The sequence below is a fragment of the Schistocerca americana genome, chromosome X (genome assembly GCF_021461395.2).
Source record: "Schistocerca americana isolate TAMUIC-IGC-003095 chromosome X, iqSchAmer2.1, whole genome shotgun sequence".
In the NCBI taxonomy this organism is placed as follows: Eukaryota; Metazoa; Arthropoda; class Insecta; order Orthoptera; family Acrididae; genus Schistocerca; species Schistocerca americana.
Genome location: NC_060130.1, coordinates 848,253,930 through 848,271,898, shown reverse-complemented (window position 1 = coordinate 848,271,898; position 17,969 = coordinate 848,253,930). Strand labels below are relative to the sequence as shown.

The following is a 17,969-nucleotide window of genomic DNA, read 5'->3' as shown; positions in this document are numbered from 1 at the left end:
GTGAAACACTTCTGTGCAACTGTTGGCTACATCATTTACGTAGTCAGTGTTGAACTTCCACCCCCCACCCCCCTATTTTTCAGTCAGTATAGCAATGCAGTACATCCACACCGAGTACAATCAACAAAGAAATAAAGCAGGTAAATGTCACAAGCAGAAGGGATGGGAAAGTGTCACCTTATTATTATTCTACCAGTAATGTAGAATGTATTTGAGAAAGTAGGTGAAATACATTTCCAAAATTTTCCTGCAAAATTTGATTGTTCTAAGAAACAAAATTCATTCCTATCAGGATAATGCACTGCAGATGGAAAAACAAACTTGTCTAAAAGGGTGACCACAGCATTGTACATTGGAGCTGTAATCTTTTGTGATATTACCAGACCTGTGAACTGGTAAACCATGCATTGCTCTCAACAAAAATTTTCTGGGTGCACTGTCACATCATTAAATAAAACACTTCAAATTATAAAGTAACACATATTTTGGCTATGATGCAGGGGTTTGTCTTATCAGCCATGCCTTCCTCATCCACACCTTAGATAAATATAAGATTAGGGACCATGCTCCAGAGTGGCCTGCAGATGTGGAGAAAAGAAGAAAATGAAATGACTTTTATTTTAAGTGAAGTGCAGTATAATGAGATGTCCCTCTAGGCTAAGTTTTAAGGGGAACCCTGTTTCTGCCCTGTATGAATGACTAACCCTACAGAAAGAATTCTCTATCATTTCTGTTAGTAGTGATGAATCTGTCTTAAGCAAAGGTAGTAATACAATAGAAGTTCCGGATTATATTGTAAAAACCCTCAGTAGCCCTTGACATTTTGATCAAAAGTGAGCATATCAAAAAGCATATGATAACAGTTGACTACCAAACAATCACAATAAATCATTACAATTAATATGTAGAAGAAGTTGATGTAATCAGATTACATCAATTCAATTTGAACTGTAACTTAATCTGGAATACACATGATGGAAAAGAAGGTTATAATTTCTAGCCACATTGAAGACGAGATCATTAACGACACAGCACAAGAATAGACTTAGTTTGTCACTTTTAAATGTATCAGCAAGAGTATCAGGTTACCATTATTAGTAATTTATTAGTTTTGATTTAATAATTATGAACTTTTATCACAATCTTTCCGGCAAGTCTCCTGGCACTGAAATAGTCTAATAAACCACAATTCAAAATATGTATCAACATCAGCAAGCAGAATAAGATACATGCACATGCCAGAAATTCAGAACTTGTGGAGGGGAAAAAATCTTTACGAATGACTCCCAAATAAAGAATTTACATGTATATTTTGTAATGAACAAGCCATTTGAATCTTACTACATAGTTTTCTATTTCACATTAAAAATCTATGTGATAGATAATTATTAGAGAACACTCACTTTCAAATCTTTGTGCAATTCAGCACCCCATGAATCTTGGACACAGTGCCGTGGCCACAGTCGTTGCTTCATAAGTGGAGGGCCTTCAAATATAACTGTGTCATATGTTTGTGCTTCCTCTGCTGACACCTATAATGGAAAAAAGATACAATCTGTACTGTAAGTATACACATACTTACCATTAACAGAATTTAAAATACAGCTCTGAGTATTACCACAGAGGCAAAAATGTGAAAAGGAAGTATAGTATTTCAAAATCTAGCTCCCAGAATTATCATAAAGACAAAAATTTGACAAGGGTTAAGAAAATTTCTTTGAATGCACCACACAAATATTAAAGGTATGGAGCTAAGAGAGATAAATCCCTGTGGTTTCAGTACCTCCAAGCTGAAAACTATAAATATGCAGTATTTTTACAGATAAATCTTCTGCTATTGGTTACCTGTATGCACGAAACATCCATACTTTATTATCTCTACACTCAATGCCAGTAAGAAAGTTACCATAATCATGCTGGCTTTGCTATTCGGTGCACTATCCCTTCTGTAAATGCCTCGATATTGTATTTTACTTTCCTACTGAGCTATTTCCTGTTCTCATTCAAAACAGCAGCCATTGTATTTTCTATTTTCAGTTTATTAGCCTTTTTTTAACATGCAAGGAAACTGATACCAGTTTTTATCCACTGTTTCTTTTCTGTCTTCTGTTTTCATCCAACTTGTATTCTTAGAGTATATCTATCATACCCTGGACTTTTAGTAAATTGAATGAAATATTGTTGTATTATGGAAAAATCCAACCAAAGAGACTAACACATTCAGAGACAGAATTGCAGGCCAAATACTTACCTTCAGGAGGCGAAACATTTAATACCGCTGATACACAACATACATATAAAAGTGACACAGTTCCTTTCTCAGGGTGGAGAGAGGAATTCATTGGGAAAAATGGAAAACAAACATACATATAAAGGTGACACACTACCCAGCTTTTGGAACAGTTCCTTTCTCATGGCGGAGAGAGGGATACATTGGGAAAAATGGAAAACTAAAGGTACACATCGGTGAGCAAGGCCAGCAGTTTTCACTGCTTCCGCCAGTTGTTTGTAGGAACTGAGGAAGGCCTCAGAACATAAGACATTGGTGTCACTTGTGCCGACATGAGACACAGCTAATAGTGGCTGGACCTTGCACACTCAATAGATGCAGACAGAGCCTTCTCCACATCTCAGATAAGCCCCCATCCACTTTTGGCAGACATACCAAGCAACAAACAATGGAACTCTTTCCAGCTACTAATACAAATACTGTATATTCTAGAATGCTGGTACTTATGGCAAACTTCACATATTCCACAATATAAAGAGATAAGATATGTTAAGCACCTTCCAGAAATGATAAATACCTCATAAGAAATAACTGATGGTGGTCAGGTATGTAATGATGACCCACACCACACCAGCCAGCAATACTACCAATATGCTACATTTCATCTGCTACAGCTCACAACAGTGTTTGTTAGTTAATAAAATATTCTTATGTACAACACGAAGTCACACATGACAGCAGTTATGATATAAATTAGCATAGCAAAATAAGTTTTATTATATTAGTGCAAACACAGTTATTTTCTAAATAAGCACTTCAGTTCATTATACTGAAGGAAACAAGTCACTATTTTGACTGCTGATAATTCATGTATTCTTCGACAATATAAATGCTGTTGCTAAGTGGTTTTTGTTTTAATACCTGGAATTTTGATATTCTTTTATTTCCTTTATTAAAGCAATAATACATTTTATGGCACGTAAAGAGCACTTCCTCTACACATGACTTTTGAGTGTTTTTCTCTATTCAACCAAATCATGTACACAAGAAAGTACCAGCAGTGGAATCAAAATGCTCGGGATGACATCACAGCAAACTATTTAATTTTTGTGATGAAAAAATCAATCCAATTGTGATATTCAGTATTAAGTCTAGTACAGATGACTTCCTTTCAACAATAAATCATTGTACAACTACAAGTCCTTATTTCACAGACACTCACAAGCCACCTTTCATTTAGTGACAAGTATCTTCCAACCCATGTCTCATGTACTAATCTCGTCAAAAATTTAAGGTGCACACACAATAGGAGTTTTAAGTAAAAGAAACAAATGTAAATGTCCCCTTCTTCACAATTATCAGAATCATCATACATTTTATTACTTTTTTATGTGTATTCCTCCCAGCCACCCTTTCTGTAATTAATTTCTCTCTTTCTCTGCAGTTTAGTCGCATGATTCATTACATCTTTCATCTCTCTTAACCCATCTTCACTTCTCACTCTGTTCAATCCATTATCTTGTAACTGGAGGTGGCACAGTGCTTAATAATGTAGTCTCTCTGACCACCTCACACTGCCACCTTCTCCTACATCTTTGTCTTCTTTCATCATCAGTAAGTGTGGGTCCCTTTCAATATAGTGTTTGAGTGTCCTGTGCCCCCATTTCCGCCCTACTTTATGTCATCACCTGTGGAAGGAACATTCAGTTCTGGAATTTAGTGTTGTTATTTGGAACTAGGGGAATGTAACTAATAATGATTACACAGACTATTTGATACACAATAACTACGTCCACTTCTCAGTCTTTTGTGCAGGAAAGTTTATTTTTTCCAAATATAGATTGTGATCCGTTTGATTATCTTTGAATTTTAATATTATCATTACTGCCTTTACTACATATCATCCCCACCACACACACACACACACACACACACACAGACACGGATCTACTACTGCATGTGTAGTAGCGTTTCCATCATGCATTGTAAGACGTGGAACAATAAAACATGAAATGCGAATCAAACCCCCCCCCCCCCCCCCCATACACACACACAGATACAAAAGTTCTACAATTCTGCTGTTCAATTAATATGTCATGAAAGATAAGCACTGTATAGTATTACTTCCTACACATGTTGGACAATACACATCATTTGTGGTAAAGTCAGTGATATCATCTATCTAGTTATTCCCTTATGATTCTGTATCAACCTTAAAGATATGATGTGTTAAAATAATTTTAAAAGGGTGTGTACATGGACAAGAAAAAATCTCGGATTTTTTTCTGACTTTCCTGATTAAAAATACACTTTTTCCCGGGTGAAAATACACTATCTGTCAGATTGAAGAACATTTTTCCCATGTTAAGTGACAATATAATTTCCCCTGGAGCTATAAAATTTATTAATCCATTGAGTGGTAAAGGTTTACGCTTGTGTAGTACTTCCCGGCACTTTAGGCAATGAATCCCAGCAAAAGAACAACATGTTTTGGAAAGATCTTTGATGTACAGCAACACATATACTGCAGTTGTTCGTATTATGGAAGTATAAATACTAATTCCACCAAATACAGTACAGTAAGTTCCAAAACACTGAAATCTAGACTGTAATGTGCTTTTTTTTTAAAAAAAGAAACCTCTAATAGGCAAAATCTTTAATGGAAATTTTAGGCATAGATTATAACCTCAAAAAATAATTTGCTCAAGTGAAAAGGGTGGCGTAGCTACTGCACGGGATCTTTTTTGTGGTACATTGTCATTAATTGTCAACAAATTGTTATTACTGCTTACTGGCATTTTATGCCAGTAGGGTAGTGATTCTGTTAATATGAAGTGGCTTGCAAATGTGGTGTGCAGTACAGTTGGTTGGTAGGTTGAGCTCCTTGGTCCCATCGAACGAGGGAAGGACAGGAAAGGAAGTCAGCCATGCCCTTTCAAAGGAAGCATCCTGGCATTTGCCTGAAGCAATTTAGGGAAATCACGGAAAACCTAAATCAGGACGCACACTGCGCCACCTCGCTCAGTGTACGGTATGTATTTCCACTTTTAAGGGGTGTATGTTATCAGATTACCTTATGCTACACTTTATGCTTATCTTTCACTTGTGTGCTAAATGACAGTCATTGAAGGTCAACTGAGATACGTCTACACAACTTTAAACAACTACAGTGAAACACAGTGTTTATAACTTGCTTTTCACGGTCACCATGAATTATCTTGAGTATGTAACAGACTGTTTCTCTCGTTGTCTCATATAATCGTAAGACTTGTCTGGTTATTCCAATAATTGAGGACAAAGTGTATAGTAACCGCCACATTCTCTACAAGACAGGAAAGCTCATTCAGATGCATTCAGTGTCTCTTTAATAGCGGAAGCCGCTATGCAACACTCGTATCCATGCACAGAGGTGTCATGGTATCCACCCCACCCTAATAGGTTAAAATCTAACCTACTTTATACGCAGAATATATTCTAACCTAACAAACTCCTTTGACCCTGCCATAAACTAACAAAGGAGATTGGATGCACTATGATCACCCTATCAGCCAATATTATTGGGTGACCTCTGGGGAGGGTGTCTGATGACCCTTGTTGGTGTCACTGTTAACACAGCCTTAGTCAGCCAGTACAGATAGCAACATCATTGTTAAGTAGTGTAAACACATAAATAGGAAAAGTTAATGATTTAAATTAATATACATAGAGTATAGCAAAGTTTTCACATATAAAATTGATTGTCAAAAATTTGTTGCTGTTTTTTCTCTGAGAGTGTGGTTTGACAGTATCCTCAGAGCACAGCTTAAATTGCAGCAGCTGAATGGTTCTGACAAGCACAGTTATAAATTTCACTACTGTGCATCGAACATTTTGTTGGTTACCTGGATGAATACAAGTTTCGTTGAGAACTTACATTTTTTTCATAGAAAAGCCAATTACATGAGTAATTGCTCAAGAACTCACATCAAACTTTTTAAAAGGATAATTGTACCTTTTGCCACTGTAATTGCACTTGTTTTAATCTATTAAAGAACTAAAATAAATATGAAAAAAACTAACCTTGAAGCTTGGTCTTTTTAGCATGATTTATGCTTTATGATACATCAAACACAAATATGCCAGTAAATTTTTAAATAATGGCACAAATTGGTCTATTGCACCAATAACTTTTATAAGCGACTGGTCCTCAAAGTGTTCAGTTTTGAATGAGAGCCAAAGGCCCAAGATTTAAGAAGTTCATCACACATAATTTACTTCATCTAGTGTAAAAGGAAATTTACTTTGAAAGTACTGCTCCTCAACCCACCATTCACAAGCTTTTCCTGTGACCTCTTAGAAATGTAAACAGCTGTGACATTATGCTCATCGAAAGCAGTTTGTTGTTACAGTCTTCATCCTATAGCCTTTGACACATTTTGCTGTTGTCAGATGCTTGTGTGTGCACTGCATTTTTCAGGCTTAACGGCACATTTTCTTTGGAACTAAAGTTTTATTTTGGTGTTATGCTCTCATTTGTGTTTTATTGCTGCAGTAGACTATTATTCCGTAGTTGCAGGCTAAAGTAAGATTCTCTGTTAGAGTATCAGTTTATTACCAGTCAAAATTACAAAAATATAACTGAAAACTAAAACAATGAAAAATTCCTAGAATTGTGAAAGATTTCCAGGTTTTTCCCAGATGAAAAATTCTTGAATTCTTCTCAGATTTCCCAGGGCATAAACATCCTGTTTAAGTTACACACACGTACAAAGTAACTACATCTTTGATGGTAAAAGGAAATGTATCTGCAACAAAAAAATAAAGGAACAAGAATGTCTCTTCATCATTTCGACAAGTATAATTTAAAGAAAAACTTTCTTAACAACATATGCACTGGTAATTGGTATGGTACAGTTTTGCACTCTGAATAATAGTCCTCCAAGTAAGCTTGTGGTCTGCGCCAGTGTCCGTAGTGTGACTGTGGCATATAAACTGTTGTAGTGGTAGGGACATGACCTGCGGTGGTGAGCTGATGCAATGGGTGGTGTGAATCACCTCACTCTTCTGCTCTGCAGTATCCCCACTGGTTTCAGCCAATGTACCGACAATGCTGATGCTCTTCTGTGCAAGGTAATGTTGAATGTGTTATCTCCTCAGCGTAGCGCTTTATGTGAACCTGAATACGGGTATTGGAGCAACATTACAAAATCACACTGTTTCAGTTTGTTATGTACAAACACTCGTGGAGAACTGTGAGATTGAGGGGAGGAGTGTGAATATTGACAACATGCTGTTTCACACGTTGTACCAATTCTGGCAAATAAGAGAAATCAGGTAAGGCCCCTGTTTTGGGCAAATTCTGCTGGTAGGTTTAATGCTTACACACACAGAATTTCCACCAAGCAGGCTTGTAAGTCCTCCTTGAAAGTGGATCTCTCAGCTAATAAGATCCAACAAAGAGATTCATGTCACTCCCTCCCTGTGACACATTAATGTGGCTTTCAATGTGGATTTACACTGGTCCTCCAACTCATTGTTTTGAGTGTGGTAGCCCGTGGTTTTAAAGCATTTAACTGTGTACATTATACAAAGGTTTGAGAACAGAGTCTTAAATAATCTGTTGGCCCTGGTCTGTTGTGATAGCTGCAGGGCATCCACAGTGTGCAATCCACAACTCTATAAGCACTTATGCAGTTGATTCTGCTTTGTTGTCAGGAAATTGAGTGACCTCCACCCATCTTGACATTCTGTCAATAGCTGATAAGATACTGGGTGGTTATAATTAAAGTGCAGCTACTCATGGAGGTCTAGTGTGGGCTGTAACTATCTTATGGCAGTGGAACTTCGTAAATATGCTAATGCGTTAATGCAGAACCAATTTATGCTAGAAAAAAATTAGTTCCAATTTTGGCCACCAGGTGCAAATTTGGCAAGTACACTGTATGACATCCGCACTATCATTTGACAAGCCATGTGAGTGAACAGTGTGGCTATCGAAAAGAGAGATGTAAGTTGTTAGTGAAACTGTTAACGGCACTTACTAGATTTATTTAGTGCATGGCTAGAGATACAACATCTATCATGATTGAAATTTACACATGTATGTCTAGATTACGAATGTAGTCTATAGTTTGTGGAGTCACAAGAGCAAAGTCACTAGCACTGCCATTATACTTTCTTGTCCTACATTCAGTGATGATGTGCTGGATCGTCTGTTGTGTAGCACCACAGTCACACTCAGGCGTTGAAGTTACGTTCCACCTGAAGTGGAAGGCTGCACAATTCCCATGGTTGGTTTGGATTCTGTTTAGTGTGGATCATTGTCTGCAAGGGAGGTTGAAACCAGCTGGTGGCATCTTCTTCGCAGAAGAAATTGTTGGGCAGCATTTGTCATTAAGTCTCTTATGCCACTCAATGGTAGTTTGCTCATTGTTGTTTCTCAAGTTCATGCCATCTCTTGTTGGTGATTTTCTCGAATGCAGGCAATTAGTATTTGCGTTGCTGATGTCAGAATGTATCGTTAGTTCTAGATTGTCCATTATTTTGTTGAATTCTCTTAAGAGAATGTCTTTACGTCTGAGATCTGGTGGGGGGATATGACTTAGTACTGGTAGCCAGTGTATGGGAGTAGATTTGATTGTGCCAGTGATAAGACACATTGTAGTATTTAGTTGGGTATCTATGATATTTGTATGGGCACTATTGAGCCAGAAAGGAGCACAGTATTCAGCAGTTGAGTACACCAACCCTAGAGCTGAGCATCACAGAGTTGCGGCTGTAGATCCCCATGTTGTTTCACATAGTTTACAAATTATGTTGTTGCGAGTTCTTATTTTTGCAGCAACATTTTTGAGATGATGTTTGAAAGACGGCATTCTATCCAATGTGACCCCCTAGATATTTAGGGTATCTGTTGTGTCTCAATTGCTGATTGTCCATGTACACCTTTAACTCCCTATTAGCCATCTTGTTGTTTAGATGAAAGCAACAAACTTCAGTTTTACTGGTGTTTGGATTGAGTCCCCACTAGAGTGTTGCACTGAGAGAATATCACTGACTGAAAGGTCTGAGGAGGAGCCCAATGTCATTAAATGGTTTAAAGAAGATGATAATGAAATTTTAAAACACAAGTGAGCTTGGTGTGGCACCTGGAAGAGGAAGGTGTCCTATCATGGTGGAAGTTACTGACAGGGTTGCTTTTGCAGTAACTGACCATGCAGTATGTGCCCCAGTAGTACTAGTGCTCTTGCAGTGTCACGAGAACTGTCCACCCATGGTCAACAGTACAACAGAAAGCTTTTTGGTCTATAATACACTGGTACCAGTACAAGATCCATATGGTGCAGCAACTGAAACCTCATGATCCGTAGCAATGTTCGGAATTAGTTCTTCAGTTTATGCCATGGATCGAAGTTAATGACATGTGGCTGACCAGTATTCTATGGAGGGATTAGGCACATTTTACACTACAGGGTACAGTGAATAAATAGACCTGACAAATTTGGGGTACTGTTAAACTGTGTTTTGTGCATGAAGAGCAACTGCACTCACCATATGTGACTGTGTGGTGTGAAGTCACAACCACCTTTATTCTTGGTAAGTTCTTCTCCGAAGAGAATACACCCAGAGGGCCTCTCAGGTGTACCATGATGCCTTTATGTTATTGAGACCAGCTTGAAGAGTATGTAATTCCTGCTTTGGAATATTGAAACTGTGGGGAAACCACTGTTTTCATGCATATCACTCACCCAGCAATAGAGCTGTTTAATGCAACTTTCCACGAACATGTTACCTCCATAGGTTTTCCAGATAGTGGCCTGCAAGATCATCTGATCTGAATCCATGACTTTTGAACCTGAGGATGTCTATAAGAATGCATTTACCAGGGACACATTAGGTCTCTACCTAATCTGAAGGCCATGTTACTCATGTTACACTGAAACTGTTGTGAGCAACTGTTGATCATGAATTCTTACAGATGCAACATCTCGCCAACGTCTCCAGTGCTCATACTGAACAAATTGTGTAAGCAGCAGTTAATAATAAAATCAACATTTTGCCTTTCTCACTTGTCTGACTGCATTGCATTCCTAATCCATTACATATGGAAATATTTCTATACATCTTTCCTGCATTCACACTGACAGATTTGCACCTGGTGGACAATTTTTTTCCTCCAGTGTAAATTGGGTCCGTTCAGCATATCTACTAAGTTTCACTGCCATACAATAATTACAGCCCATATTGGTCCTCTGTGAGTAACTGCAGATTCAATATAACCACCTGGTATATCTAAATCCCCCCTGACATGGGAAGAGGTCCAATCAAATCCAAGTGCACATGCTGTAAGCAGTCAGTTGGAATGTTGAACGTGCCTAAAGTTGGACTTGAAAGCTATCCTATTTTGCTCATTTAACTTTCTACACAAGCCTGTGCCCAAAGTTTGCAATCCTTTTTTTATATCAGGCCAAACAAAACATTTCCTCGACAGCCTAATAGAGAGGTGTTCTAGTCTTGGATGAGCCAATCCAAGCAAGTTCTTGAAAATCATTTTTCTGTATATTGTGGCTACGAATGGTAAGACATGTCCTTAAGATATGTCACACGATACATTGTTTACTGTGCCATTCATTTGCCAACATTCTAATAATAAACTCTTTCAGGACTCCTGATCATCTCCACCACATGGTGGTGGTCCATAAATATTTTAAACTTTCACACTTCAATGTCCACCTTAAAATATTGAATGGCCTCATAAACTGCTAGTAGCTCGTGGTCAAACATGGACCATTTATGTTGAGCCTTCGTTAATTTTTTTGAAAAGAATCTCAGTGTGAAATGTTCTCTGCCAATTATCTGATGTAATACTGCGCCAATCACTATGTCACTTGCATCAGATGTCAGAGATAATGGACCATCTTCTACTGGGTGTGCCAGTGTAACAGCTGAGTTTGATCTTTTCAAGTTGGTGGTAGGCCTTCTTGCAATCTATCACACTAAATATGTTCCCACTTGCCAGAGCATGTGAAGAATTCTGTAAGTTGGGAACAGGATATATACAAGGTAATATATGGAAGTTAAGTGATCGTAAGCTCCACATAATCTAAAAGAAACTGTGCTTGTTATGCACTAAGTGGATCAGCAATGCCCATTGACTGGCTGAAGGCCATAAAACTCCTGTCTAGAAAAGTTCTTCTACTATTCATTTAACTGCTCAACATCTTTCTGATGCAAGTCTCAATGCTTTTGCATAGACTGGGGGACCTTGCGACATGTGAATGTAATGCCGTGACTCTTGTCCGACTCCCTCGAATGTGGTGCACATGTGACTCTTATTACATATATGTCACTTAAAGACAGTATGACAGGGTGTACTACTGTTCACCTTCACTTCACTGACCTGTGCATTCAGCATCTGTTGACTTGCTGTGTCAATACTTGGTACCCCCTGGGGTTAAGGCTGCTGCTCCAGGTGATGCAAGTTAACTATCCTTTTACATATATTGTACAACTGTTTTCGACAATGCTTTATTTATATTCCATAGTTCAGTATTTTCTTGACTTAATTACAGTTTGTATTGTACCACCACCTGTAATTTATTATTAGTAGTGGCAATATCGTGTTTTTTATGTTATTTATTAGGCTCATAATTTTGTCTCTACTTCCTACCTCTGATGGTATACCTATAGCGTCCTTGTCCTTGAATGCTTGCACTGACTGTCACATAATAGTACATCTAATCACACGTGTAGCTACATATAGTGAACATTTGTGGTGGTGAAGAAAATCTGCCCCCAATATTGGTACTGACACATCTGCTGCCATAATGTCACAGCTGATGGTGCACTGCAGTCTGAAATCCGCTGTTGGGTATCATTCGTCTGTAGGCTAAAAGAGTGTAAGTTTGTTTGGCAATTTGCACCTTGTAGCCTGCTTACATCTTGCCTTATGACATCTAGTGTTCTTTAGTAGGCTGCTGTTGCTGATATTTGAACTTGCAACATGAAATACATATGCATGTTATTGTGCCAAACTTCTTGTGAGAACACCATATTTGTAAATGAGGTAAGTCACTGGTATGTGTTGTTGCGGGCTCTTTGCAAGGTTGACAACCTTGGGTCAATGTTCTCTAGTCATGAAGGGTCAGCTGCTTTCACGATATCTCATTTAACTGTCATTCCACATTGTCACTTTGGGACCCATTATTCTTTGCATCTCGCATAACTGGCCTCGGTCGAGTTTGTAAGTGCTCATATTCCAATGGGGCCACATCCTTCTTGCTGCACATACACTATGTGCTCAAAAGTATCTGGACACCTGGCTGAAAATGACTTACAAGTTTGTGGTGTCCTCCATCAGTAATGCTGGAATTCAATATGGCGTTGGCTCACCCTTAGCGTTGATGACAGCTTGCACTCTCGCAGGCATGCATTCAGTCAGGTACTGGAAGGTTTCTTAGGGAATGCCAGCCTATTCTTCATGGAATGCTGCACTGAGGAGAGGTATTGGTGTCAGTCGGTGAGACCTGGCACAAAGTCAGCATTCCAAAACATCACAAAAGTGTTCTATGGGATTCAGGTCATGACTCTGTGCAGGCCAGTCTATTACAGGGATGTTATTGTCATGTAACCACTCTGCCACAGGCCATGCATTATGAACAGGTGCTCGATCATATTGAAAGATGCAATCGCCATCCCCGAATTGCTCTTGAACAGTGAGAAGCGAGAAGGTGCTTAAAACATCAATGTAGACCTGTGCTGTGATAGAGCCAGGCAAAACAACAAGAGGTGCAAGCCCTCTCCATGAAAAACATGACCACAACATAACACCGCCACCTCCGAATTTTACTGTTGGCACTACACCCACTGGCAGATGACAATCACTGGGCATTTGCCATACTCACACCCTGCAATCGGATCACCACATTGTGTACTGTGATTCATCACTCCACACAATGTTTTTCCACTGTTCAATCATCCAATGTTCACCTGACCACATTTGAAGTCCACGAGCGCAATGGAGCGCCCCATTCTGCTCTCTCACAATGTCTAATGACTACTGAGGTCACTGATATGGAGTACCTGGGAGCAGGTGGCAGCACAATGCACCTAATATGAAAGACGTATGTTTTTCAGGGTATCTGGATACTCTTGATCACATAGTGTGCATGGCTGATTGCACAGCGTGAGAAATGTATCTGACACTCATATCTGGTTTGTTATGCACAAACTTTTTTGTATTGTCTGTTATTATGTATCTTTGTGCAATTAATCTGACTACTTGAAACCAAGTCTGTGGCTTGTTGGGCTGGAAAGCTGGTAATTTTGGGAAGGTTCCTCATCTCAAGTGGCTAGTCACTAACTACTTGTTGTAAGGGTATCACTTTGCCAGATTTGGATGGTGAAAGTTCCTGGCACACTTGCGACAGGGTAGAACACTCGGAGCACATCTCGCACAGGTGTGCAGCTGTTTCCGGCACGACTGTGAATTCAAAGCACATGTCACACAGCTTCAATGGTCAGGTACTACAGTGCAAGGCAAGTGAAAATGTTAGGTTATGATCTGGTGCCGTAGAATCAGGCACAGTTGTGTACTTCAACAAAGCTGACTGAGTGTGGAAGTGTTCCCAGTGAATTTTGTAGAAGGTTTCACGGCCTCTGGCACCACTGATCATGTTTGTGCCCACACTATATGAGAGTTGCTGTAAGTTGTTTGCAGCTTGATATGCCATTAACTCTACTGCCCATGCTGTTTGCGGTCACAGCCTCCTGCCTCCTCTGTTAATCCAAAGTTTTGAAGTACCTACTGCCTCGGGGTCACCTGGAATTAGCACATTGCAACTAATACCAATCAAACACATAATTTGTTACACAATAATTACTTTATTCACATCACAAGCACAAAATATGTTCACAATGTTTCATGTTACACACCAGACTAAACTCAAGTTTCTTCTCTACACAGTCCACTAATCAGTCTTTTACACAGGAAGCAGGAAGGTTTGTTTTTTCCATATATTGATTGTGATTGGTTTGATTTTCTTTGAATTTTAATATTATTGTTACTGTTATTGCTACACTAGTATTACTATTATGTACTTTGTGTTACTATTAGCAGTACTAGAAATGTCTTCTCTTAAGAGTTTTCTTTTTGATGCAAGCAATGACTATTATTCTTTTTTGCTTGTGTGTGTCAGCTGTCATTCTAGCCTGTCATCATCTTTTTTTCTGTTATTTCATGATTTCAGTTCTGTGTTCAGCAAATCTTTCTTCTTTGTTTGGTGATCTCGTCAGTGTATATGCCTATATCAATTATCTGGGTTTGGCAGCAATTCTTCCCTGTTTGTTGGCAGTTCTTCCCTCTGTAGCCACTATTTTTCTCTAGTAGCAGTTTGTCTCTTAGCAGTCATATTTGTTTTATTCAGCTCCCTTTATACAATATTTAGTGACTACCTCTTATTGCAAAATCACTTTACTATCTCTTGCACATCCTGCCAGGGAATGATTTGCCAACAGAAGTCATTCTCCTTGTTCGAATCCAGTTTCTATCTCAGAGTAACTATTACCAGTGTAAGACATCTCTGTTTTTTATTACCTATCTCTTAATGTTCCCCGGACCTACATCAGAATTCCTACACTCCTTATGCAAACATGCAATTGCCATAGCCAAACTACAGTACTGTATACTTTTTCTTTAGTCTTAACCTTCAGTGTTGCTCCTAAAGGCCTCACCTTAAAGGTTCCCAGCTCAGGATGTAGACCTGTCTTTTGACTAATCTCTACTTGAATTCCAAACTGATCAATCCTTAGTCCCTACTCACATTATTACTGACATACACATTTATGACCATCAACAATGATTCACACCAAGTTATGATTCTTCCTCCTTTCAGCCCCTGTCACATGAGCAGACTCAGCATAATTCGCTGTGAAGGCAACTATAAACATGACCAAAACATCTCACATCACCTTAAAAAGTTATCTACAATGATGATTAAACAGATTAAAATGTAAGGTCCCTCCACCCTTCTTGTGCAACTACCATTCACAATAATGACCCCAACAATTCCCACCTAAATTTTATAGGAATCCTCCTTGTCCACTACCTCTGAAATCAACTTTTCCAGGCATTGCAGCAATTTCTTGTTTCCAACATCATTCCCAAATGTTTTCCAAAATACAACTGAATCCTCATAATTCAGTTCCTACCGAGTCGCATGCTATTCACAATATTAAGTTACACTGCTATATTGTCATCCTCCACTCTGCAGGAAAAGGCTTTGTTACTATGATACTTGACTGTGAGAGTTACGTGGCAGAGGGATTCGTCAGCTCTGAGACACCTTGATGTACTAAAACAGTTTGGAATGAACCAGTGCTTCGACCTGTACTGAGCCTTGGAAAATACGTAATAAAAACCCTGGGTCCCTGAGGTCTCAAAATTCCTTCCACAGATCTCAATCCTCCTAACCCACACATCCCTCCTTTCTACCTGCTACCTAAAATATAATAATCCAGCCATTCAGGGTAGCACATTATAGCAAGCTTTAAAGATACAATTTGATGCATCTTTGCCCAAGGTAGTCCAGCATCTATAACCCTAGCCATTCTGTGTATTTGAAATATTAAGAGTTACTCAAATGAATTTTAGGTTTAGTAGAATTATTAATTTATCTTTCAAGCTGCCTGAAAGACTTTTAATTTTTACAGGTGGGTGGATAACAGGCTCAAATCTTTTCTTGATCAAAACTTAACCAGTTATTCATTTTAGATTGATCACTTTTTTTGGAGATATGCCAAGAGAGTCTTACGATGTAACACCATCATGACTGTATCCTTTTTGGGTCTGTCAATGAGATTATGGTAATGGAAAGCACTTGGTAGAATATAAATAATGGAAGGAGTAAACATAACACCTCATCATATTAGTTGAGGTGTTGATCTGTCTGTTGGACTGGGCAAGAGGAGAAAGGAGGTGAGGACATGGGCAGGAAGGTTGAGTAAGGTGGCTGACAGCTAGGAAGGAGATGCAGCATGCATGTTGGATAGGAATGTGGCACTGGTCAGCTTGTTCTGGCCACAAGCATAGGAAGTAACATGGAGGAGAGAATGGGGAGGAGGGAAATAGAATAGAGGAAGACTGCTGAGAGGATGGTGCGAGTGTATGGTGAATGAAGTTAGCCTGATGGAAGAGTGATGGAGGTGGTTCTGGAGCACAGTTTTGTGAAGAATGAGGCAAGAACGATTATGGGATCAATGGATGCGCTGAAAGGACAATTGTCTTTATATAATCCACAGATTGTGAAGCAACCATTGAATTCGTGCAAATTATACTCAGCAGTGCATTCTGCCACAATGTGGTCAACTCTGTTCGCGGTCACCTATAAAGCAGTGCAGAAGTTGCAACAGTGCTGGTATATAATATATTACTGCTTTCACAGGTGACCTTGACTCTGACAGGATAGGATATATCTAAGATAGTTGGAACTGAATGTGTTGGGTGTGTGTGTGTTGGACAGGTCTTGCACTTGGGTGTATCTTACACAGGAGTTTGAACCATGTGGCTAGAGATCGAGAGTAGATGGGGCAAAAGGATGGACTAGAATATTGCATAGATTGGGTGAACAGTGGAATACTATTTGGAAGGGACGCAAAGGATTATCGGTATGATATTCCTCATTTCTGAGCATGATAATAAGTAATCCCAGCCCAGACATTAGAATGTAGTTAAGTTGTTCCAGTCAAAGACAATATTAGATCATGAATGAGATACTCCTTAGCAGCAGGTTCATCAGTGAGGTTGGAGGATTAGGGACATGTATGGATATGACAGGGGTGATCTGTTTACAGACTAGGTTTGGGGGAGGAGTGGATGTGGGAGTGGGGCAGAGGGTAATGTCTGCCTGTAAAAGTCTAAGTAACACCTACAGCACACTGGGTGAAGAACTGCTTGTCACTGCAGATGTTGTGTCCACAGGCAACCATAGAGTCCTTTCAGTACGGAATAGATAGCAGCTATCATAATGTAAATACTGCTGGTGGTTAATGGGCTTGTTATGGACAGCAGTTTGTATGAGCCATTACAGAGTCAGACCTCAATTTCTAGGAAGGTATCACACCAAGATGAGGACAGCCAGTAAAATAGGTAGGAGATAAAGAAAACCAAGCTGTGAAGGAATAAGGATAGTGTCGTCATTCTGCATCCAGATCAGGAAGATATGAGTGAATCTTAACCAGACAAGGTATGTTGGGTGGCTAGGAATGTTTCCTATAGATTGCCTTCTGAAGATAACACTATGACATGATATAATACTTTTTTCCTTTTTCTTGTACTTTATTTTTCCTTGGTTTTTGCTTTATTTTTGTAATACATTGAAAGGGGTATTTCAGGACAAGTTTTGTAAATGTATTTCTCTGTACAACTATTTCTTTGCACAACTATGTTTCTGTTAATGTCATCCATTTGTCATGAATTTAAGTGTATTTTTTCCATTTATTCTGATGTTGTTATGTTCTCACACTTGTTAATATGCTTAAATCATTTTCCATTAACAGATTAATATGAAGTTGTAATTTTGTATGAAGCTGTCAATCAGTGCACTCAGAATCTTTTAACATGTAATGTGAAGTGAGATGAGTCGAGCAGTGCATAATATCAATAGGTCAGAAGAGAAAAGCATCAACAAACAGACGGGAGCAAGAACAGAAATGTGATTGTCGTGCCGCATGACTGCTAATGCATACTGTGTCTGTGGCTGAT

The 17,969-nt window shown here is 38.9% G+C and overlaps 1 protein-coding gene across 9 annotated transcripts in view; it reads right to left on the bottom strand.

Annotated features, from left to right (window-relative positions):
• Positions 1–17,969, bottom strand: part of LOC124554896 (nicotinamidase) — a 328,203-nt gene that overhangs the window by 108,562 nt on the left and 201,672 nt on the right. For all 9 annotated transcript variants that reach the window (XR_006968484.1, XR_006968485.1, XM_047128580.1 and 6 more), the window contains one exon: positions 1,404–1,532. Coding sequence is in view for 7 of the 9 variants with exons in the window: in XM_047128580.1 (XP_046984536.1) it covers positions 1,404–1,532 (129 nt within the window). In the remaining 2 variants the exon portion in view is untranslated. The remainder of the gene's footprint in view (positions 1–1,403; positions 1,533–17,969) is intronic.